The sequence below is a fragment of the Fukomys damarensis genome, unplaced genomic scaffold (genome assembly GCF_012274545.1).
Source record: "Fukomys damarensis isolate Sample0158 unplaced genomic scaffold, DMR_v1.0_HiC HiC_scaffold_4, whole genome shotgun sequence".
NCBI classification, from domain to species: Eukaryota; Metazoa; Chordata; class Mammalia; order Rodentia; family Bathyergidae; genus Fukomys; species Fukomys damarensis.
In genome coordinates, this window is record NW_022900916.1 from 42,534,299 (window position 1) to 42,558,361 (window position 24,063).

Below are 24,063 nucleotides of genomic sequence, written 5' to 3' on the forward strand. Positions count from 1 at the left end.
CTCATAATTGCACAATCCCCACTCTACATCACTCTAAATATCACATTAAATGGTCCATCTTTTGAAAATTCCTTCTGTCTCATAGTACCTAAAATCTTTAAGGCAATTTGCACATCATCTAATTCAGGAAACTCTGACACTGCCACCTTTTTTTTTTTTTGAATGTCAGAACATTCTAAAATTATCATAGCAGTACCACACATTTTGTTGTATTTTCCCACATTTAATTTCTGTCTCCTTCATACAACAAATTCACTAATGACAAGAAGCATGCTGTTTCATCTTGAATCTATGATTCTGAGTACCAAGCCTGGTGGAGAATAAGCACTCAACATCCTATATAAGTGGTGGTGAACCTATGGCACACAACAGTGGGCACACAGAGCCCTCTGTTGGCACATGAGCCAGGTCACTTCGGCAGCTAAACATCAGATATTCAGGTTTAATTGCAGTGCTGGCACTTTGTGATAAGTAAGTGGGTTTTGGGTTGCAGTTTGGGCAGTCAGTCTCTCAAAGTTTTGCCATCACTGCATGTGAAGGATGTGAATGGTCAAGTGAATGAATTCTTACATAAAATAAAGCATTTTAGTTACATAAGATTAAACTTGGCAATCAAGAGTGAAAAGAGAATTAGAGTATTTTATAAATGTGAGTTCTGAAAATATATTAAATCATGTACAAAAATAGGAGTGATTTTTTTCTGTTTCTTTTTCCATAGAACATATTTCCAAGATGAAACAGCTTAAAACTATAGTTCTGTAACACAGGTTGAAAGACTTGGGATATTGCATTTTAAAAAACAAAAGGTTAACATTTAAATGTTTAAATAAATACAAACTACTAATGCAGACATTTATTTGCAGTAACTTGGGTTTATTCAAATCTTCTCTGACCTTGTAATTAGTCTTTGATAGGAAATGTATACTTTGATTTAAAAATTCAAAGGATCTTGATTACTAATAAAATTTTTTCTAAAATAATATCCACCTTTGTATATTTAGCTGTTGCGAGCCAATAGTAAATATTTTCAGTGCTCTAAAAATATAGAGAGAATTAAGAGGCACCAACTGAAATGTTTTGTAAGAACATTTGGAAACAGTGTAGCCGATGATGTGAGGTCCCAGAAACTGTATTCATCTTCAGTGGTTGTCTCTTCTGTGCCGGGAGGCTCCTCATCATCATCATCACTGGATGGAAAGTCTAAAGTGGTATCTATACAAACACGATCAACAGTACACACATTAATAGCACGGACAGTTTGTACATCAAGTCTATCCTTACAAACCAAGTTGGCATAACAGCTGCAATGAAAATTTTTGGAAAATTCCTGCAGGTCTTCAAGTGTGGGTTTTCCATGTATTATAAACTTCCCATTTTGTCCAAGTTCAATATCAAAACTTGTTGCATTTAGGTGAAGATAGGTACTCGAATTCCAGTCTTTTCTTGTGCAAATTCCTTGGTCCCCACAAAGCACTTGGCTACACATTTTGGCTGCTAGAGTGACATTGATTATATAAGGATCCAGTGTAGTCTTTAAGTAATTTTCTAGTTGCAGGCAAGATTGCTGTAAAATTATAAAATGTTCATTTTGAACATTTATCAAGCCATAAGTATGCTACATAACTTATTGAAATAAGCAGGTTTTTAACAATGAACAAAACAACAGATGTGCCAGAAGATAGGAAATATTTCATCATTTTTACTTTAACAAGCAAAATTATTCTGTTTTTTTCTAACATTATTTCATATCTCATTTCATGCTATGGAATATTATATCAGTTAAGGATTAAAATATCTTAGCCTGATCTTCCTCAATTATTTATAAATTAATCAAGGGAATAGAATGGTTCAGCTATTAGAATATGGCCTCTAGGGTCTATTTGCTTTGGTTGGATTCCTTCATTAATGCTGAGCTATGTGATTTTGAGGACAACTAAAACCCTCTAAATATTAGTTTCTTATCCGAGTGACCTTAGTAAATCAATCAACTTGGTTATGGTTCAATTCCATCACTTGTACAATAAGGATAATTTTGGAACCTACCTTATAGGTAGAAAAGAAGAAAAGATACAATGTATATAAAAATGTTTTTGATATAAAGCCTAGCATAACTTCTGTAAACCCTCAATAAATTTTAAGTAAACATAATAAGAATTACATATGTCAGGCAAGATTGAACAAGAATGAAAAGAATTCTAAGTTGATGGCTTAACATGAAAGGTTTTAACTGAGTATATATTAAATGTTAAATATAATAAAATTATATGTGAATAATGACAGCTTGTTTACAAATTTGGCCAAGTATGCTAAATGAATAATTGAAATCATTCACGCTGAGGTTAGTATGTTCTGAAATATGGACACTGTGCTTTTAAAAACATTGAGGAGAGTTGTGTTCTTTTATGCCCAAACAGTGCAACTGAGTTGGCTGGAAGTGCTAGCCCCTCTGCAGGCCTGAGGAAAATGTGCTGGGCAAATTAAGGAATCTTAGCAGCTCTTCTTGTAATCTATTTCTCTTTACCTTCCCTGAGGTAATACAATAACAATGGCCTCCCAAAGATGCCTATGCCTTTTCCTACTGGTATCTATGATTCTGTTAGCTTGCATGGCAAAAGGAAGTTTGTAGATATGACTAAGGACATGTTACATGAGAAGGGAAGATTTTCCTGAATGATCTGGGACGGCTTATTCTAATTACATGCATCTTTCAAAGTGCAGAAACTTTTCCAGTTGTACTAGAAAGATGGGATGAAGAGGGAGGAGAAATTCAAAGTGAACCACCAATACTGATTTTGTTTGGAGTTTTTTTTGTTTGTTTGTTTTGGGGGGGTACCAGGGATTGAACTCGGGTCCTTGCACTTGCAAGGCAGGCCACCGAACCGCTGAGCTAAATCCCCAGCCCCACCAATACTGATTTTGAAGATAGAAGAAAAGGGCCAGCAGCTAAAGAATGTAGTACTATCCAGAAGATAGAAATGACCTTTAACCAACAACCAGTGAGATAACTGAGAGTTCATTGCTTAAACACAAGGAACTGAATCAGCCAAAAACTCAAATGATCAAGTGAATAACCTCTTTTAAGAGGTTGCTTGCTGACAACCTTAAATTTAGCCCAGTGATACCCATGTTGGACACTTTACTTGCAGAATTACATATATATTTTTTCATATATAAATATATATTTACATATACTGCTCATTTAAGTCACCAAGTTTGTAGTTGCTTTTATAGAAGCAATAGAAAACTAAAAAAACACAATCTGTCTTCTTAACCTTAGTGGCTTTGCATTGAATGTGGAATAAAATGCAACTTCAGTTGACTTACACATACCAGTCTGACACTGTATAACCCTTCCTACCTCTTGGACAATCCTCTCTCCTTCGATACAGTTATTTCACTAGCACAGCAGGTTCATTTTAAACCACACTAGTCTACTCTTGGCTGGGAATGTTCTTTCCTCCAATATTTAACATGGTTCGCTCCATCTTGTCATTAGGATAGTGCTTTAAACAGACAGTGCCCTCTCAGATACAGTATTTTCTTATCAATTCACATCTCTGTATTAATTCTCTGTATAGTAATTATCACATGAAATATTTCCCTTATTTGTATATTTTCCTGAGCACTCATAAGTTCTAAGACGGCATTGTCTGTGTCAGTATTCTTCAATATTGTATTCCCAGTACCAAGATGAGAATTTCACCAATTTCAGGTGACATTATAGTTGTTTTCTCAAAGCCCCAGTTACAGTATTAGCCAAAGGGGAAAAAAAAGATTAAAAGAGAATGATTTAAGAGTCATTAGCCTATATAAGATATAACCTACAGTGAACTAGGGATTTGGCTCAGTGGTTCTGCCGTCTTCCTTGCAAGTGCAAGGGCCCAAGTGCCTTTCCTGGCACACGCGCACACACAATATATATGATGGATCTAATAGAGTCTATCTCCTTGATACAGTCTGCTTTGCAGCACTCTATATCATGATGTAAATACAGTGGTATTTACAATTGGCTATGGCCAATTTGATGTTATCAATATGATACCAAGGAATAAAGAATTGGGAATTAAGTACATCATCAATATATGGTATGGTAATATGATGTTGGATTATCAACCATTACATAGTATTTCTATTTATAAAGATAACAATAAATATAAATAACCTCAAAATATATAACAAAGTGAAATAAAATAATTGATATATTTTGAGTATGTATTACCTTTGTTTTTAATATCATGGATTTTGTTATATGTTTTGATAATTAAATTTTTAATAATAGTTATGTTTAAGCACTGGCTCACAAAATTCTTGAATATTTAACAATCAAGTCTCTCAAGATGGAGTCAGTAGAACTGGCTCCATCACATTATCAGAGCTAATAAAAAAGTTTAGAAGGAAAGAACTCACTAAATACTTGTCTATTAACTGCAGAGAAACCTGCAATGCCAGTTTTTCAAGTTCTCAGTGAATCAGAACATGAAAAGTGACCCATGGCTCTATTGGTTACACATGACATAGAGTATTAATATTCAAAATAATCATAATTTCGGAAAAATAGAAGAAATACATAGCACATAATCTATAAGGTACAATACCAATACTGTGATATTAATTAGAGAAAAGTTAGGGGCAGGGATTTAGCTCAGTGGCACTGTGCCTGCCGCACAAGCATAAAATCATGAGTTGGATCTCTGGTACCAAAAAAAAAAAAAATAGAGTTATTAAAGTGGAAGGACTATTCCTAAATGATTTGGGAGCTGTTATGGTTCAGAACTAAGATATCCTCCAAAGTCTCATGTGCTCAGAAGCAAAGCTTTCAGAATAAATGACTCATGGGGATGCTCATGATTCATGGCTGAACGCACTGTTAGGCACTGGGGCCTGCTTTGAGACGGGGAGTTGGTGACTGGCAGTGTCCCTCTGGAGAATTTCCTTCTCTCTCTCACACTCTTATTCCTGTTGCCATGAGGTGAATGAATATCTTTTCTCGGCTATGCCCTTCAGTCATAATGCTTCTGTGCCTTGGAGTCAACAAGGACTCCATGGACTGACACTTTTGAAACCACAAATCAAAAGAGACTCTACTGACCTTAAGGTGTAAGTGTCAGGTATTTTTTTAATCAGCAACAAGAAAGGGACTATTGCAAGAGGCATAGTAAAAGGCAAGTTAAAGTCATATCAAAGAACCAGTTGACTCTTAAATTTTATGTCACATCATCTTACTCATTGTGGAATTCCTGATTCATTCCTCATCAGAGTGAGGGTAGAATTCTGTTTTTTGTTTTTTTTTTAAGGAACGAGTATAGAGCATTTATGAATGCCTCCATTACTGAATTAATGGCATCCCTGAGAAAGCAGTTTATGGCCTTGGAAAACAACTAGTAAAAATTGGGAGTACACTTATGAGAATTGAAATTTTAAGATAATTTTTAAAAATATAAACAGTCTTACCAAAAGTCATATAATTTTTTCTGAACTTGTATTTTTTATTAATTATTTCTTTACTGGCTATGAAGCCATAGACAATATGATTATACAAAATTGGCATAAGGGAATGTGACTACACAGAAAGAATTTCACAAATGTGACTGTTTTAAGCACTTTTAAATTAAGAATGTTGCTATTCTTCCTAAGGGACAAGAGACAGACATGGCCTTTTTCAAAATGCCTTTCCCAGTGGCAGAGAATAAAGACTTTTCTTTATAAGCCATAAGATAGACTCACGCAGCCATGACATTTTTCATAATATTTTGTCACTAATATTTCCACAACCATCAGAGATAATAAAGTGTCTTTATATAGTTTTACTCCGTTGATTCAAGAAGATTGAAAAAATGAGGGACAAGATTTGATATGGAGAATTAAATAGGAATGAAAATAAAGAGAGATCTGACTTCAGAACCATTTCAGGGGCTGGGGAATTAGCTCAGTGGTTCCACTGCCTGCCTCACAAATGCAAGGTCCTGAGTTCAATCCCAGGTACCGAAAAAAGCCAAAACAAATAACAAAAAACATTTCAGAAAATGAAGATTGCAGATAGTCTTTGCTAGTTGTAAGTCATGTAGCTCAGACAATTTCAGTTAATCTCACTGAATTTCTGACATCTCACTGGCAAATTAGTACAATCTTTTCTGCCTTACATCCCAACCAAACAAATGCAAGGTATTTTGATTCAGCCGATATTAATTCGCACCTACTACTGTGTACCAAGCATAGTACTTATTTCCTTATTTAACATCAAAATAATCCTCAAAAACTTTAAAGATAGATACTTTAGTCTATTTCCTACCAGTTGAACTTACCATACTCCGTGCTAAACTAAGACTTCCCCATATTATCATTCCAGAGACACCTAGAGAAACAGTTTCGCCAATTGTATTCACAAGGTCATCCTGGCAAATGTGATAGAAAGTTAGCACACAGGAATAAAATGAAAGTTTTATGCATAGGACAATAACACTAAAGCTAAGCATTTTGATCAAACAATAATAATTTAAATATTTCTCCACTATTTATATATTTTAAATAACCCCTTCCCTTACTATAAAAATATAGAAACTATTATTGCTTTTATTCTTTAGACAAAAGACAGGACCATGAAAGAAAAAAAGAAATGGACCCAGTGCATTATATATTTTCTACCTAATTCTTCGTGGCTGCTAAAAGATTACATGACTGCATTAGAGATTAAAGATATTCTTATTTTGACTTCATAGGGCACAGAACTACATGTGTGCATTTTCCTAAATGATAGCAATAGCTAAATTTCACTCCCTTCAAAATGATATTAAATTCCATTAAACATTATTTATGGACATTATTTCACAGTGGTCTCACTTTGATTTACTTACCACAGCAAGGAATGTCGTAGTGTCATCAGTAAAAACCAGGCGGATATATACAAAAATCGGAAGTGGATTTTTAGCATTAGGGATTTTTGAAATCCTAATGGATTCATGTACACGACTACGGACATAGAGTGCAGCATTTGGAGATGACTTTAAGCGGGAGTTCAAATAAATAGATGGAAAAAGGGCAGTGCTTTCATTCCACAACCAGTGGAGATCATCATTTCTTCTCTTTTCTATATCAGGGCAATGCCCATTGTAATTGGGTTTATTATAATGAGTGTTGTAGCAATCAGGAAAAAGGTAATAACCCCACAAGCTATTTGGCCGAAGTGATTTTCCCAATTTTAAAGTTTCTAGCATGAAATCTTTTCCTGTCCTTTCAAACTCTGCTTTGGCTACAGCACTGGCATATGTGAGATTAAATTGTGGATTTTGTTGCATAACCAACTCAATAGACTTATTCCTATAAATATCCTTAGGTTTCCAGTTTCTTGCCCAAGTGGGCCTCCATTCTTCCCAGTCAATGACAGCCAAGCCCACCTTGTCTGTGGGCATGTAAAATAAGATGTCTTGCTTAGCTTTGTCCAAATGTGTTTGTAAGTTCATCACCTGGGGGAGTCCTCCATACTTAATTGCGCTTGTGTGATGATCTATGTAAGGATAATAGCCAAGTCTATCAACGTAATACAGAGTAATACTTTGCCCTGTGATATTTTGTCGGGGGGCTCCTACTATAGAGAAGAGGCTCATATTTAGTGGCCGGTTAGACAGCCCTGCACACAATTCAGTTGGGGCATTCCAGACCCAGAGCAAAGGCACATCTGGAAATAACGGGGGTGCCCTTCTATCTACAGTCAGGCAACATGGAATCAGAAGGAAAATGAGCACTGTCTGCAGTGCTCCATTGCACTCAACAGAACTTCCAAAAAGGACGTATTTGAAAATTAATACTTCCATTAGAAAGAGTTACGGCTATGAAAAACAGTTTTTCTTCTTATGGACTGGTTGTTCCAATATTTGTTGCACAATGTGAGCACCGAAGACGTGCAGTAGAATGGGAACACTGTGGTGAAGAAAGAGGTATAACAACTCTGTCACACTGAAATATTATTCTTCATGTTTTGTATTTCAGGAATGTTTTGGAAGTTGCACCATCTGTAACTGAAAAGAAAAGAACATATTCTTATACCCAAGGTTGAAAGCATTACCCAGTTCTCAATTTTATGTTCAGTGGGTTTAACTCCATTTTAGAAGATAGAATAACTACTATTGTTTAAATCAGTAAAGGCATTTTCTCTTGTGCGTAATACAGATTATATCATAAGATTTATCTCAACTTTTCAAATTATTATTGAGTTTGCAGTGAGGTGAATGTGATTATTTTTCCTTTTGCCCTCCCAGATGTGCAGAAGGAGATACCAAACAATGCTTTAGAAGAAGGTCTTAGAAAATAAATTTCAGATTGAACTTCTCATTGTATTGTTTGTTGGTTATTGAAAGACCATTTTATAGTGGTCTGCCGAATAGTAAAAGGAATTGTAAAATTTTGTTTTAATAATTATTCCTCTCTCTTTCTCTCTTTCACATTACATAAGACAGTAAGAGAAAAGTCACTTTTGCCAGTTACAAGAAGTCAAAAGTTTGCTTGAAACTATTGAATCAACCAAGAACTGCTACCAAATGACAACTGCAAGTACCCTTTAGAACATTGTTCAGTCAAGCTCTTACAGTAGTGTACTCTCATATTTAAAGAAAATAAAAATGTCTTACTACTTTATATCTTCTACTAAAAGAATCAGTTCTAGCCTTGTTTAATAAAAGACAGATATGAATTTTGGCTTTTTTGGAGGGTTGATAACTGAGATTCTGTTGTCATTCTAATTGACACAAATTGAAGTGTTACAGCAAATTTTGTGGTACAGTAAAATGTTTTGGGCCAAGGACAATAAATTGAAGTATCTATTATTCAATGCTTAGTTTGTAAATTAACCACTGGAAAACATACTTAAATTTTTAAAAAGTAAATGTTTAAGTTTTAAAAGGAAACTAAAGACTTTAATTTGACTGTAGTAGTAAACAGCTTTAGGAAGGCATTGGAGAATTGCATCATTCTTCTCAGGAATGTTGCCCCTACCATAGCAAATTAGCCATTCATTCCCATTGCTGAAGAATACTCTACAAAGAACACTATAATAAAAACAAAATGAGTTTTAAGAGACTTTTCAGTCTCATGTTTTAAAGATAATGGATTTTTTTCTTTCATGTTTAGAACAAGGTAGAGAAGCTAAAGGTTCTCATAGTTTAAATTCTTGCAAACATCCTTATTTAGGACCTAAATCATCTTCATCTAAAGTACCATTACGAGGAAAGTAATTTCTTTCAAATATTAACCCAACACCACTGGGTGTATGGCAGGGAGTTGGAGAAGAAAATGTAATAAAGGATTAGCTTTCCCTAGATCTCAGGGAAATATTCTAAGCTTATTGAAATTAACATTCAAATCTAAATTATACATAATCATATAAGAAAAGCATAGCTTTTTGAGGCAAAATAGCCTATTTATAAGTTATCTCCCTCATTTCCCCCCAAATGGATACTACTAGCTTTGAAAATTAAACTTGACACATTATTAGGTAAATGGATGCACATTGAGACCACACTTTCAAGTGAAATAAATAAGACACACATTTAAGTATCACATTATTTCTCTTGTGTGAGAAACCAAAAGCATTAATAAGGACCAAAATGAATAACACACATTGGACATATTGGGAAGTAGGAAAAAAAATGTTCAAATGGGAAGGGGAACAGGGAGGCAGGAAGGAGAAAAGGAGGAAAGGGAAAAGGAAGGAGATGGAAGGGAAAAAAGGAAACAAAGCTTTTGTAAATAAGGAGGGGAAGAAAGGTTGAAGGTAGGGAAGGAGATGGGAAAAAGATGAAGATATGTTATGTACAAATTATGATGAATGTGATCATTACGTATATAGAAATGTACTAATACAATTTTTTTAAAAATAAAATTGACTTCTCCCTCCTCCCCATCTCTCAATGGGGACTTTCCCACTGACCAATAGCCCCTCCATCTTTTTTTTTTTTTTTATTCTAAGACAGGGTCTTACTAGGTTGCTACGCTGCCAAATTGCCCAGGCTAGGCTCAAACTTGTGCTCTTTCTGCTTCATACTGTTAAAAGTGTTGTGCTCATGAGTATGAGGAACCATGCCTGGCAACATCTCTTTAAACCTCTGGAAAAAGCATCAGGGTACAGAAATGAGACAAATCTAGATGTTGGCATCCACAGTGTCATGCAAAATCCTCCAAAATCTGAAACTTTTTGCATCCACTTGAAGCCACAGCATGAAATTTTGTTTCATACATCAAATTATTTTAAAATATTATATGAAATCATCCCCCGGTTATTCGTACCAAGCATACACCAAGTATAAATGAATTTCATCTTTGTTGGTGACCATCCCCAAGATACCTCATTATGTGTATACAAATATTCCAAAATTTTGCAAAAAGTCTGAAATCTGAGAGATTTCATGCCCCATGCATTCCAGATAAAGGATACTGAACCTGTATTCCTAAGATCTACACTCAGTTATACCTGTTAAAGTCGCCTCCTAATGTCCTTGCCCATGGTGTGGATAATTGTTCCTTAAAGTGCTCAGCTAAGTCTTAATGTTCCCAGACTCAGAAGTCTGCTTTCCAAGTCCAGCCACCTCACTTGTCTTCAGTACCTTCAAGGCAAGAAATAGGCTGGTCTTAATGTCTTTTTAAAGCACTGGCAAGTCAGTTGTATCTCTTTAAACTGTTTTTTCTCTCAAAATAAATTCAAAAGCTTCAGAGCTGAGTTCACTTATAATTCTATTTAGATTAAATTCTTATGCTTGTTGTAATAGAATTTTATCACTGGGACACATGATAGTTAAATCCTTTGAACCAGGAATCCCTTGTGTGAGGAAGTCAGAAATTATTTTATAATAAAAATTATATGGTTATATGTAGACATCCATATGTAGTGGTCACCACTCGGTATTATAAATCTATGAAATTAGAAAATATTAAAATTAACTTTGATAAGAAAATATAGAAAAGTACTGTCAATACTCAGTGATAAGAAATGCTTAAGTACCATATTTATAACATGGAATTTAGGCAGATACCAGAACCAGCTATAAGGACAGGGAAGTAATATGTAAGGATATTTGTCCAAACTACTATGTCATATAAAGTAAAAATGAACACTATAGATTGAGTTATACAAGAACATGTAAGCTCATGCTTAAAGAATTAAAAAATATTCAGATCCATATAAATGAATATTCATGTCTCCTGAGCACCCAGTATGTATTTTTTGGTCTTCTAACCTTTTTTTCATCCAATTATGAAGCAATTTCTCAAATAAGAAGTGGGAACAAAATAAAATTTCATCTTCAAAAACAGTTTTCCAGCACAGATTTGAAATTCATCTCCTTGCCTTCACCTGGGAGAAGTGGACCATAAACCTCTCTATTCTTCATTCATCAAGACGCCGTCACAAGGTGTTCTTGTTTTATTTATTTAGTTATATTTTGGAAGAGGAGCAGTGATAGGATTGTTTCCTAAATAAATTTTATCGTGTATATATAAGGTGTACAACATGATGTTATGGGAAGTTTGGGACTTTTGAGGTAAGAAGAAGCAAGTTGGGATGAAAAAAGCCAAACAAATAGGGAGTCCAATTTCTTGTCTTAATTCTTCACTCTTCTTTTCACAACGAATGCTTTATTTCTGTAACAAGTACTTTTTCTCTCTAGAGCGTCATAATAAACAGACACAGAACTCAGCCAAGCCACTACTCCAGAATCTGTCCTTTTGATAGTCCTCATCTGCATGTCTATTATTTTAATGGAAATAAGAACTGAATTCAGATACAATATGTTGAAATCATTGAATATTTTTAATTTAGCATAATTAATAATGGGGAAATTTTCAGAAATATAAAAAAATATAGATGAAAAGCAAGATTATGACTTGTGAAAACTGAGCATGACTTTAGTACTACATGGGGGAGGGGCGAAGGAGAGCGTCCTAAGGTATTGGAGTCATTCACCGGGCCCCTGTTCCGTCTCCAGTATGGGCCAGTCCCCAGAACAAGCACATGATGAAAGTATCATTATAACATTGAATAAATATCCCCTAAATTAGGAAGGCTGAAGATCTTGAAAGAAAGAATGTATATAAATCATCTCCATAAATACTATGGAAATCATTCTTTAAATGAAAAATAACAAAATTCCTTCTGAGCAGCAGGCCCTAGGTTTATTGTCCTTATGATACAGATCCCACTTAGTACAAAGCACTTTGTTTATAATTTCAATAGAAGGGTTAACAACTTCTTTCAGTTACAAGTTACAAGGTTGACAAACTCAGTTTTTAACACATTTTGAGAAAGCAGCACAAAAGCAAAAGTATAAAATATGCAAATTTCTTCTCTTAAAAATGTATTTTTTTCTCAGGGGAACAAAGGATCATTTGGGCAAGAGACTGTCTAGGAAATGTCTTCTTAAATTATGATATTTTATAGATAATTTGACTAGATATAGATATTATAAATTCAACAAAAGATGTTAATATCATTAGAAATGGCATTCTATTAACTCTTTTTTCTCTTTTTCCTTTATTCTTTGCTTCCTTCTACCTTTCACTTATATTTGTGTGTGTTGCCTAAAATATATTTTGATTAGGTTCAGATGCTCAAAGCTAAGGAAATTGTTCATCTTTAATCTGTATTTGGTGTTTTAATCCCAGCAAATTCAAGTGTCTGCAGCAGAGAAGATTAGCAAGGATGGTAAATTAACATAATCATGCTACCAGTGGACATAATTAAATATCAGAAAGAAACTACTCACAAAACTAAGAAGCTAGCCTTAAAACATGTGACATTTTACAGAACTTCTAATTTTTTCTCACAAAAGTGTTATGCTATGCAGTAGAAAAAAATAGACAACTTACTTATGAAGTTAAAATTAAAAAGCTTTTCTGTAGAGGTGTGTAAGTCAGAAGTTACTCCAAACTATTAGCTGTGCAATAATTAACCTGAGGAGTGAGAAAAGGTAGTCTTTTGCCCAATCAGAGAAAGACTCACTCTTTGGCAGTACTGCTTTGTAATGGGGTAGGAAAAACTTCATGAGTGGGCTTGGTGAATGTACTTGTGTGTATTTGATGTTCTAACCCTAGAAAATTCAAATGCCTGTGGAAGAAAAGAATAGCAAGGATGGTAAATAAACATAAGAATGCTGTACATTTTTATTAACATTTGCAAAACAAGGCTCCATTACAATTGTTTTGATTACTAAGCATTTTCTTAAGTTAATCTCAGATTTCTCTAGTGTAAAACAGATGAAGAATGAAATTTAAGGCACTGTTTTCAAGAAAGTAAAACATATACTATAAAAATAAAAGTAATTTCTCCGTTAAAAAATTAATAGAGTTCAGTTTCTCTGGTGTGACTAGTCTGCAATAATACATAAGATCCTAATAAGATTACTGACATTTAGAAATGGGAAGAAAGGAGCTAAAGGTGTAGGGAAGGTGGGATGGGTAGGGGAAGGGTAATAAGGGAAAAGAAAAAAATGTGAGATAATGAAAAGATGGAAATAAAGAGTTTGTAGATGGGGAGGGGAGAAGGGGGTGAAGGGAGGGCAGAGGTAAGGGGAAAAAATGAAAATCAAGAGTTGTCATGTAGAGGTACAAGATCCCAACAATGAATGTAACTGTACTGTATCCCTAAAATGTACCAATAAACTCAATTAAAGCTGAAAAAAATTAATAGAGTTCATATTTTAAATGATAAAGTCATAATTTATGTTATATGGAAATATTACTTTTATCAAACCTATTCCTTTTCCTTAAGCTGAGAAGGGAAAGAAAAGGAAAAAGAGAATTGTCAAGTAAATAAAATTCCTCAAGAGCAGCCTTCAAAATCAAATTTTACTTAATTGCCCTGGTGGAATGTAGAACATAATTCACATATGTTCAATTTATGCTTTAAGCTGTTTTGTGCTGGTATAATTAGAAAATTATTGATATAGAAATATTTATACATTGGTTTTAAAACTGGATGACAGATCACCCAATCCTAAGGGTGTTTTATTAAAGAAAGTAGTCTTGTTCTTGGAAAATAATCCTTTCTCAAAAGAATGTGAATAACATTCCATGTCCAAAATCTTTGTAGCTCCCAAAGATGATGAAAACATATAATATACTTTTAATTGTAGGATTTGGGTCATTGTTCGACTCTCAGAGCTACTCACTGTGACTCAGTAGAAACAGAGACTCCTTCAAATGACAATTTTCAAACAAAACCTAAAGCTCACTCATCAGAAGCCAGGAGTCAAAATGAAAACAACAACAAACAGAGCTGGACAATACAGTGGTAAAAACAGATTTTATTCATTAAAAGCTACTGCAAGAGGGGAAACAAAACTTCAGTATAGTATGGGACTCAATTCCAAACACAACAAAGAAAAGTGAGAACTCATACTCAGTGCAGGGTGGATGTTCGTGGAAGAAAAATTACTAAAATGAAGCAGCAAGGGTAAGTGTGCATTCTGGTTAAAGTGACCCAACAGGACTTTGCTGAACAGAAGCCAGTGTGATTGGATACCACCTGCCTGTGGGATGTTACAGGATGAGGAATCCACCCCCATATCACCACCAGGATGATCGGATATGGCCAGTGGGGTTCTGTCACTGAACTGGCATAGCAGGACTTCCTGGGACTGGACTCTACAAACATGGACACAGAAGTCCAGGGGTTGAGAACTTGTCAAAAAGAATTCAAAAATGAGCCTGATTAGAGTTTGATCAAGGAAAGAATCTTTGTTAGTCCTCCTTCTTATGTGTTCTTAAATGAAATAATTAGTTAATAAAGTAAAATGCACTTGATTAACTTTGGACTCCAGTAAACTCAAAATTACAGCCAATGATGACACTTTAAAATGATGTTCCAACAAAATAAAAGCCAGAGAATCCAAGCATTACTCAGAAGACAATTATGTCTTCTATAGCCAAGCATGAGGCTGATACATCCAAACATGACTGAGTCCAAGTTACTGAACAAGAATTTGAAGAGGCTTGAGTGTATAATGCTGGTTATAAGTAAAATAATTTTGCTGAGCATGTTCCTGCAATGCCACTTGATGGACCCCAGGTGAAGCTCAGAGTCCTGGTACGCAAGAAGGCTTACTACAAACCATGTCAAATCTTAAGAGTAACGAACACCTGTGTTCGTGCTAGTGTACTGTATAATGAAGTTCATAAAAGTATACTACTCACAACACGAGCATTGGGTTAGTAATCTTATTACCAATACCACTGTTTCTATTCTGTTGATCTGTCTTTTTTATCAGACTTTTGTTTTATATTCCCTGAATAACCAAAGTCATACTTACTAAATGTTCAACTCATGGTATAAGTAATCAAAGATATGTAAATGGCTACTGTAGACAAAAACAAAAAATATCTGTTTATAAATTTCTCTTGTTCTAAGGCAATAGAGACTCCATCTGGTCAAATGTCACTAAACACAGGAACTGATGCTAAAGATAAATGTCACTAATGAATAATATATGAGGTCACCTCCTAAAGATAACACAGTAGGTATTTTTGCTCTTTTCTAAAGTATCTGGAGCATAAAGAGTTACTAGCTTCCAAATGGAGCACTGGAAAGAGGACTATTTCTTAGAAATAAGGAAAGAAAACTTTTCTCAGGAAAGAGGACTATTTCAAAAACCTTGTCAAAGTTTTCGTTAATTTATTACTTATCTTTTTAGGAAGCTATGTCCTGCAATTTATCTTAAGAATGAATATTTTGTGAAAACAAAACAATGGTTGAGGTCTCAGCAACCAAATGTCTTCCCACCATATCCATCTCTTTCTCTACTTCTGAAGAATGTGTGGGGACTAAGTCTATGCCAGCTTTATAATCAGGTTCTAAAGCAATGTAAAAACTCAAATCTATCATTATCCATATGAAAGTTTATGTTTTGCAAGTGGAAAGTTTTCATAGCTAAAGGATCTTATGGGTTAAACAAGTGTCTCTGCCACTGTGATCCTGCCTTGCACCTCGTGGGTAAATTTCTTTGCCCTAAATTTTATTTTTACTTTGTATTCTGAGCTCAGAGATATAACTCTCAATAACTACTCTTACTGCCCAGGTTTTCCAATCAGATCCATCTAAGGAAGTATTTATCTCTGATTACCACCAAGAATATATTAAGTATATCAACTCACAAAAGTTCTACTTATCTTCTTAATCACCACTTACACTTCATGTTCAAATGTAAAATACATCCATCTGCCTTACTGGTCTGAAGGGTCATTCTTGTGTTCCTAACAACCAGGAATGTATCTGAAAAACACTAGAAGCCCCATAGTTTCTTAAATGAATGGGTAAATAAATGAGACTATCCATCAGTTAACATGGGACCAAGTAATTTTTCTTTCTTCTCGAATTTAACTGATTGCTTTTAATCTCCTCCCAAAGGTCATGTTCATCTTTTAGACCAAATTTAGTTTTCCCCTCTTCACCCTTTATTACTTAGCAATTGAACCTAGGGCCTTTGTACCATGCTGCATTCTCAACCTGTTGGCTATTTTTTTCTTTTAATTTCGAGACAGGGTCTCATTAAATTGCTCAGTTGCCCAGGCAAGGCTCAAATTTTCAATACTCCAGCCTCAGCCTCCCAAAATGCTGCTATCCCTGAGTCTAGTTTATCATTCCTTAAGTTGTTTGTGTTATTACTATAAAATATCGTAACCTAGAAACAACAAAAATTTATTTCAACTTCTAGAAACTGGGAATTCCAAGATCAATGTGAAGGCTGATTTGAGGTTCGATTAAGGTCCTCTTTCTCAAAGACTACAGTAGTGACTTCATGTGATGAAAGAGGCAAACAAGTTCCCTCCAGCTCTATCTTCTTTTACCTAAGGATGCTGATGTCATTCATAGCCTTATGCTCTGACTTCAAGACTTAATCACTTACCCCAAAGACTCCACCCATTTAATGTTATCGCAAAGCAGATTAAATTTCAACACAGAAATCTGGGGGAGCCATGAGCATTAGATCATTGTTTTAAACATGAACAAGATTTAGAGTTGGAAAAATTGACTATTATCATCATTAGCAAGTAATAGCTATTTTTGATTTTATATTGTTATATCAACATGAAGATTTACCTTAGTAGTTGCAATCTGAAAGGACTTTAAACCATTAAATCATTTATTCTAACATTATTCTCTCAGAACTGCTGCCATTCTCTCTAGCTAATGATGCAACATTATACAAGACCGGAATGTGTGTACCACGAAGCAGCACTAGAGATATTTACTGGTGTCATTCCTTACAACAATTTTTGTCTTCTTGTTTGATATTTACTTTAAACCTTGTTCTGTCTTTCATAACTGAGTCTTCCATCTGCCCAGGGGCATTGAGGGAAAAAGACAGAAATGCCTAAAGAGAAATGAAGACCAGGAAGAGGGCTGAGACTTTATTTCCATCTTAGCTCTATTATGCAACAGCTAGAAGATCCAAATTTTTCAATCATTAGCTATCATTTAACTCTTTAAAAATATGTTAGTGAGCTGGGACTTCAGCTCAGTGGTGCCACCACCTGCCTTGCAAGCACAAGGTCCCAAGTTTGATCCCTGGTACAAATACACACACACACACACACACACACACACACACACACACACACACACACATATATATCACTCACTCACTCCTCACTCTACTCAAAGATTTACCTAACTTCTGGTAATGCTGTGATAACGTGTAAAAAATACCTATGAAATATTTTTATTATAAAAGTGCATATAAAAAACTGCAATTTCTATACTGCTAATATTATTAAATATTGCTTATTATGGCTCATTTGTATTTACCCAAAACTACAGAAAAGACAGTTGTAACAAGTATAAAGAGACCCTGTGTTGAGGGGAAAGAAGGAGAGCAAAGTCATCCCTTAGGGGTGGGAGGTGCTCATCTGGCCCATGCTCTAAACACCTCTGACCAAAATCTAATTTTTTTTTTTGCCAGCGATTACCCAACATATTGGAGCATTCCCAAATTTTACTTCAGCTGTCGTATGCATTGTTGATAAAATGAAGGATAATTGTAAATATGATGATCTATGAAAGTGATGGTAGGCCTACACCTAGCAATTTTTTTCAATTTTAAGGTCATAACTTTCTAGTAACCTACTAGTTACAAATCAATTTAACTGGTGTAACAAATATTTTTTTAATGAGTAAAAAAGACTATAACAGAGTATGCTAGCATTAGTATAGGAAACACAAGAGTATCATGGCATGTAATGAGGGTATTATTTTATGAATTTTTATATTAGTTTTGGGGTATTAGAAAAACAAAAAAACAAAATAGCATATCTGGTTTTCCTTCTCTTTTCACATCCTACCAACCAATGCAGAAGAAGACTTCTATAACTCAAAAGGTATGGGGCTATCTCTCCACATACAAGCAACTAATTAACCAATTAACCAGTGGCACCATCTGGGTGTCCTGAAATCCCATCTAATTCTGACATCAGCAGGTCTCACACGTTGCAGACATAGTTCTCAGGACTGCCCTCTCTACACTCTGAAGATTGTAGATTGTGTTTTGGACTAACTGACTATAAATTGGGATTTCTACAACTTACTCCTTGGATTTAATTAATTTGCTTAAGCAGGTTATAGAACTCAAAGAAATGTGCCTACCAATTTGTCATAATGGACATTACAAAGGGCAAAGATGAAAAGATGGCTGGGATGAGGTATGGAAACTTCAGTTCAGATGACACCTTCCAGGAACCTCCATATTCAGTCACCTGGAAACTCTCTGGACTTTGTTCTTCTGTGTTTTTATAGAAATTTCATTGCATAGCCATGATTGAAGCATGGCCAACTATGTCAACATAAAATTGAGCAAATAGGGTATGGTCAAATGCCAATAAGAAGGGAAAAACCACTCACCTCACAAGATCTGTCCACTTCAGCATTTTTTCTGATCTCTCTGCTCAGCTTTCCTTTAAATAATGGGACAGGACATCTCTATAAAGAGGATGGTTGTATGATCTACAATCTGATCAAGGTGATATAACTAGGTCAAGAAAAGTCTATTCCCCCAGGGAAGAGAAATTCTAGTCTCCATGGCTTATCTTGGGAAGGAATTATAGGCAGGAACTTTGAATGAAAACCAAAATGTGCATACCATAGTATGATAGTTATATATTTGTAAGCATATGTACTAACAATTTAAATCATATACTTTTGTAGTAGAATGGAACAAATCACTTGATACACTAAATCTTTGGAGTCTGACACACCTGTGTTTTGAATCCCAAAATTAACTACTTCCAAATTAACTGGCTTTAGACAGATTAATCTACCTCTTTAATCTCTTCAACACCCAGAAGAGAATCTTTTCTGTGTGGGGATTCCTTAAGTAACGTCTGCAGATGTCCAAACTAGTGGACTAAGTGATTTACTTTTCTAGATTAGGACCAACAGGTATAGAATCTGGCTGAATCTTGTTTTAGGAGCAATGTGACATTGTCCAAACTAAAGTCACAATAATTTAAGGTCTGTCCATTTTGTTTGTTTGTTCTAACTGTAAAGCATAGGTAATAAAAGCAACTACTGCACTGGTCTATTGTGGAAATGTAATAATAAAGCATTTAGCCCAATACCTGTGAAGGAGTTAAGAGAATGTATCCTAAAATATATCTTTGTGGTATATTAGATATTTTGAACTAAAGATAATGGAGAGACAGCAGATACAGGAAGGCTTCTCTGACCTCCAAAACATAATATTCTTCATGTGAGGTACCTCTCTGTACTAGGAAGAGAACACTTATGGCTAAAGACTAAGAGCTGATGCTGAAAAGAGTCAGTGTAAAAACCTATTAAAATAGCCCTTATCTTCCAAGGTTTCTTCCATATATCTCTTGCTGCTCTCTCACAAATTAGTCCTTCTAGAAGCTTAATTCTTTGCAACTTCATAATGTTGTTTTTCTGCAATTTATTACTTGTTTTAAAAAAGTGAATAAACATTTTATCTTAATTGCTTCTTTGGGTATGCACTTTTGTCCAACAAATGGCCTTGGGTACATGTAAAAATACTAAATAAAATGTGTCTGCTTCCCTCCTGTCAACTTACCAATTCATAGGCCCAAGCTGCAGAATTTCAAAGGGCAGAGAAAGATTAATTTTCTTTTTTATCTCCGGCAATAATAGCAGCATATCAGGTTTTGGGTCACCCTGCTTACTCCAAAGGGTACAGGAGAGATCTTAGGGACACACGACCGAGCCAGCAAAAGATGAGAACTCTTAACCACATCAGCCTCCCACATTTCTGTCTGTAGGGTCCAATGCAGTGAATCTAAACTTTTAGTAGAGCACACACATTGGTCAAAGAGAAAACTGCCGCTGTTCTCTGCACTCCAGACATGCCTTTGGAATCTTCCACACTGAGGATGCTATCTGGAAATTTGTAGACTTAGTAACTCCCAACAGTTTTATTTTCTAATGGGCATATAAATGCGACCCTGTTGCTGGCTTTTTACCTTCCTATTAAAATTGCTGTTTGTTCACTCATCAGCCCATACAGGGAGGCTGATAATATGTCCTGGGGGAGGGGGGACTGAAGCGGGTGCTAAATATGCAGTTGAAAATAGTTCCCCTTTCCATTCTTTCTCCAGTCAATTTGTAAACTTGCTTTTATTCTTGGCTGACATTATTGACAGCTTTTATTCTTGACCGATATTACTGACAATTAGGCAAACTGGAAAAAGTAAACATATAAGTGTGCCAAGCAGTTACCTGATCCTTTATACATTCTACCAAACATAATTTCCTGTTGTCTGCTTTCTTTCCATTTTTGGCTTGCATTATCTACCATCAGATGAGACATACATTTAATTAAGGGACTAAAAGACAATTGGTTCTGCCCTAACATTCACAAAATTCCTGACCAAACTATTTACCAATGCACTACTTGTGAATTTTACCAGGTTTCTGTGGGTAATCTCTATACTTGAGGGATGTGGAAGATTAACTAATGGTCAACTTGTAGTGCCCAGCTGAACTGAATCAGCGTTGTATGGATATGAAAGATCCACTTGATTGACTGTTGCCAATATCCATAAAACAAGAACTGGAGGGGAAGATCTTGGCTGTTGATTTTCTAGGAGAAACTTGATGTGGATCATTTTCTTGAGGCAAACTAGGCTGTTCTCCTCAGAGGAGGAGGTCGGACCTCGCTGTCCCTGAGAATGGCTGCTAAGTATACAGTTGAAAATAGCTCTGTTCCCCTGCTTTCATCAGGAGAACTCAGATCTTCACTGTGAGCATCACTTTCCGGCTCCAACGTAGATCCCTCAGCTTGATGGCACAAATTCTTCATGCCACCAGTGTAGGTTTTCTGGCTTCCTCCACTAACCCTCGGGCCTTTTGGGTGCAGATCTTCAATTTAGACAAGCATGAGCCATTGCAATGGGCTCTAGGCCACAGGCTGGACTCCTGGAGGACATTTCCTGGAACTCTAAGCCTTTAGCTGGACTTGTGTGGGACATTATTGCGGGATCCAGGACCTTGGCTGGATTCTTTGGACCTCTAGTGTGTTGTTAATCTCTTGCACTACTTTGTATTTGACTTTTTAGCTAAATATCATAAAATAATCCTATAAATCATGTGTCCTGTATTAAATGTATTCCCTTGCCAAAACCCTGGCTACAAGGGATACCCGATGGAGCACACTGTCCTCCTTATGATTGATTGTCCACGTGGACTCTAACCTTCAGCCTAAGGGCTACACTAATTCATTGGTTGTTATCTGTATGTTTAGTGGGTACAGTAAATACTATTTAGACATATTAACACCATGACAGAGACAAAGAAATTAATAACTGATACTATGGCTCATTTTGACATTCTATTACAGATTGAATAAAGCTAGGAGAGTCATGTTCAGCAGAAATTAACTACTTGATGAGAAAAATTCTAAGCAACTTTTTAAAAATTCCATACCTTATCCCATCCTTAATCATCCAGACAAGTAGAATATAAAAATCTAAACACAAAAAAGATTTTAGAAAAATTTGTCAAGGAACTGGACTTAAATGGCTAAAACATTTTACCTTTGGCCCTTATAAAATATAAACTTTTCCTAAAAGGAAACATAAGTTAAAACATTTCAAAATAGTCTTTGTGATCCCCTACCAGCCAGCATCTCTAAATCTTCCATTCCTGGAAAAGTGGACATTATAGTGGCTTATGTAAAAAATGTGATGCTTTATTTCCATTTTTTCTACTTTTCTTATAATTTTTTTTCTTTCTCTTCTTTCCTTTCCCCCACCCTCCCTGCTTCTCTTTCCCCTTTGAACCTTTGGGAAAGAGTAGAGCTGTGGAAGGAAGGAAAAGGAATGGAAACAAAAATAAGAAATAAGATATATTATGTACAGGTACAAATTCTCAGTGATGAATGTGATCATAATGCATACCTAAAATGTTCCAATAAAATTAATTTAAAAAACATTTGATGCTATGATTTCTATGCATAAGAATTAGTTTGGGGTACATCGTCAAGTTCATTAGGTGTGTCCTTCACCGACTGACAAGGCTTGCCATCTCTTCCAACCAAGCAATCAAATATACATCAAAATTTTTAGAACAGGGCTGGGGATTTAGCTCAGTGTTTCTGTTGCCTGCCTCGCAAGCACCAAGTCCAGAGTTCAATCCCCTATACAAAAAAAAAAGCGCTTTTTAGAACAAAGTGTATGCCATTACCTTCTTGGGAAAGACTTTATGATGTACTGCTAACCATACACAACACCATCAGACTTTAAAACAAAATCCTGAATTCATGCGAACCATGTTAAGTTACCTCTCAGGAGAACTGGAAAAACAACCTACAAGTGCCCTCACAATAAGGATCTCAGAGCCAATTCCAAGCTTCTAGAAGCAGATGACATCACAAAGTAGACAGCTTTTGCCAAGATTGTAGGTTAACAAACTGTTTCCGCCTTTCAAAATGACCTTGTCCTTTCCCCCTATTCACTGAAAAGCTCACTAGAAATGACTTCTCTCAACATCCTGCTCTGGCTCTGTTTCTCCATAGCAGAGCTCTCTTTCAAACTTGTCTTGCTCACAGTTAACAGTTTTCTTAACAAGCCAAGCACAAATGTGGCATTCCTTTACAACAGTTTTCCAAACCTTAGTGTGTTAACGATCCAATTGCCAGGTATGCAGTATCAGCTTGTATGAAAGAGCCTGAACTATGTTTTACTCCTGCCAATGTGAGTACATGATGGACCCACTGTGGAAGATGAGTGAAGGATCCACGCAGTATCCATGACCAGAAATAAAGTATCCCTCTGTCCTTCCTTCTGATCAGATCCTTGGGTAGGGAAATACCTGTATGAAAGTCCAAGGACTGTTTCTTATTTCCTTTGTATTGAATACAAGCGTGATACTGGATCCTTCCTTGTTAATAAACCATGAAAATATTGCAATTAAATTCTGTAATTTGATTCATCATATAGTACCTCAACCCCTTCAAAGAGATTGTAAATGTTTCTAGCACTGTCTTTTATGGTACAAACTTTTACCAAACCTCCACATACTTTGGCTGGCTCACAGGCCCCCCTGACAATGACAAGGGGTACCTCAACTGCTCCTCTGATTAGGATATCTAATTAAAAGGTGTTTACATTGGTAGACAAAATAATGAGAGTAACTTGGTCAGGTAATAAAACTAACCCTGACAGTTGTGCAGATGTCCTCCTATGTGAAATATTTCACAACATGAGCTATTTTTCCAGACATGGAAAATGGAGGTGTGCAAATGCCAATATGACCAATGGCACAGTTGTTCAGCGTGCTGGACCTAAAGAAATGGAGGTTTCTGTCTCTCTCTCTTTTTTTTTTGAACTGGGATTGAACTTGGGTCCTTGAGCTTGCAGGGCAGGCCCCAAACCGCTGAGCTAAATCCCCTGCCCCTTTTCTCTTACTTTTAGCAACACTGGTTTTTATATCTCATGAGCTTACAAGATATATGAAGAATGTCTACCCAAATGGTCAAGGCAGTGGGAACTCAGACACCTAGCTCCTTTGGTTACCACCAGATTGTACATCTTAGATATTTACTAAACTATCTTCTCGGA

The 24,063-nt window shown here is 35.6% G+C and overlaps 1 protein-coding gene across 1 annotated transcript; it reads right to left on the minus strand.

The window, feature by feature from the left end:
• Positions 1–1,027: 1,027 nt before the first annotated feature.
• On the minus strand, positions 1,028–22,814 carry Spam1 (sperm adhesion molecule 1). Its single transcript, XM_010635363.1, has 7 exons — positions 22,688–22,814; positions 18,875–18,927; positions 16,166–16,259; positions 10,460–10,592; positions 6,852–8,012; positions 6,303–6,392; positions 1,028–1,564 (listed from the first exon to the last, which is right to left on the minus strand). Exons 5-7 carry the CDS (start codon positions 7,806–7,808, stop codon positions 1,028–1,030), a joined length of 1,584 nt encoding a protein of 527 aa, XP_010633665.1. The 5' UTR covers positions 7,809–8,012; positions 10,460–10,592; positions 16,166–16,259; positions 18,875–18,927; positions 22,688–22,814.
• Between the last annotated feature and the right edge of the window lie 1,249 nt (positions 22,815–24,063).

Coding starts and splice junctions, on each gene's coding strand:
- Spam1 (XM_010635363.1), bottom strand. CDS start 7,808: ATGGAAGTATTAATTTTCAAATACGTCCTTTTTGGAAGTTCTGTTGAG. Junction 6,393..6,851: donor CTACGACATTCCTTGCTGTG/GTAAGTAAATCA, acceptor CACATTTGCCAG/GATGACCTTGTGAATACAAT. Junction 1,565..6,302: donor TTAGTTTAGCACGGAGTATG/GTAAGTTCAACT, acceptor ATAATTTTACAG/CAATCTTGCCTGCAACTAGA.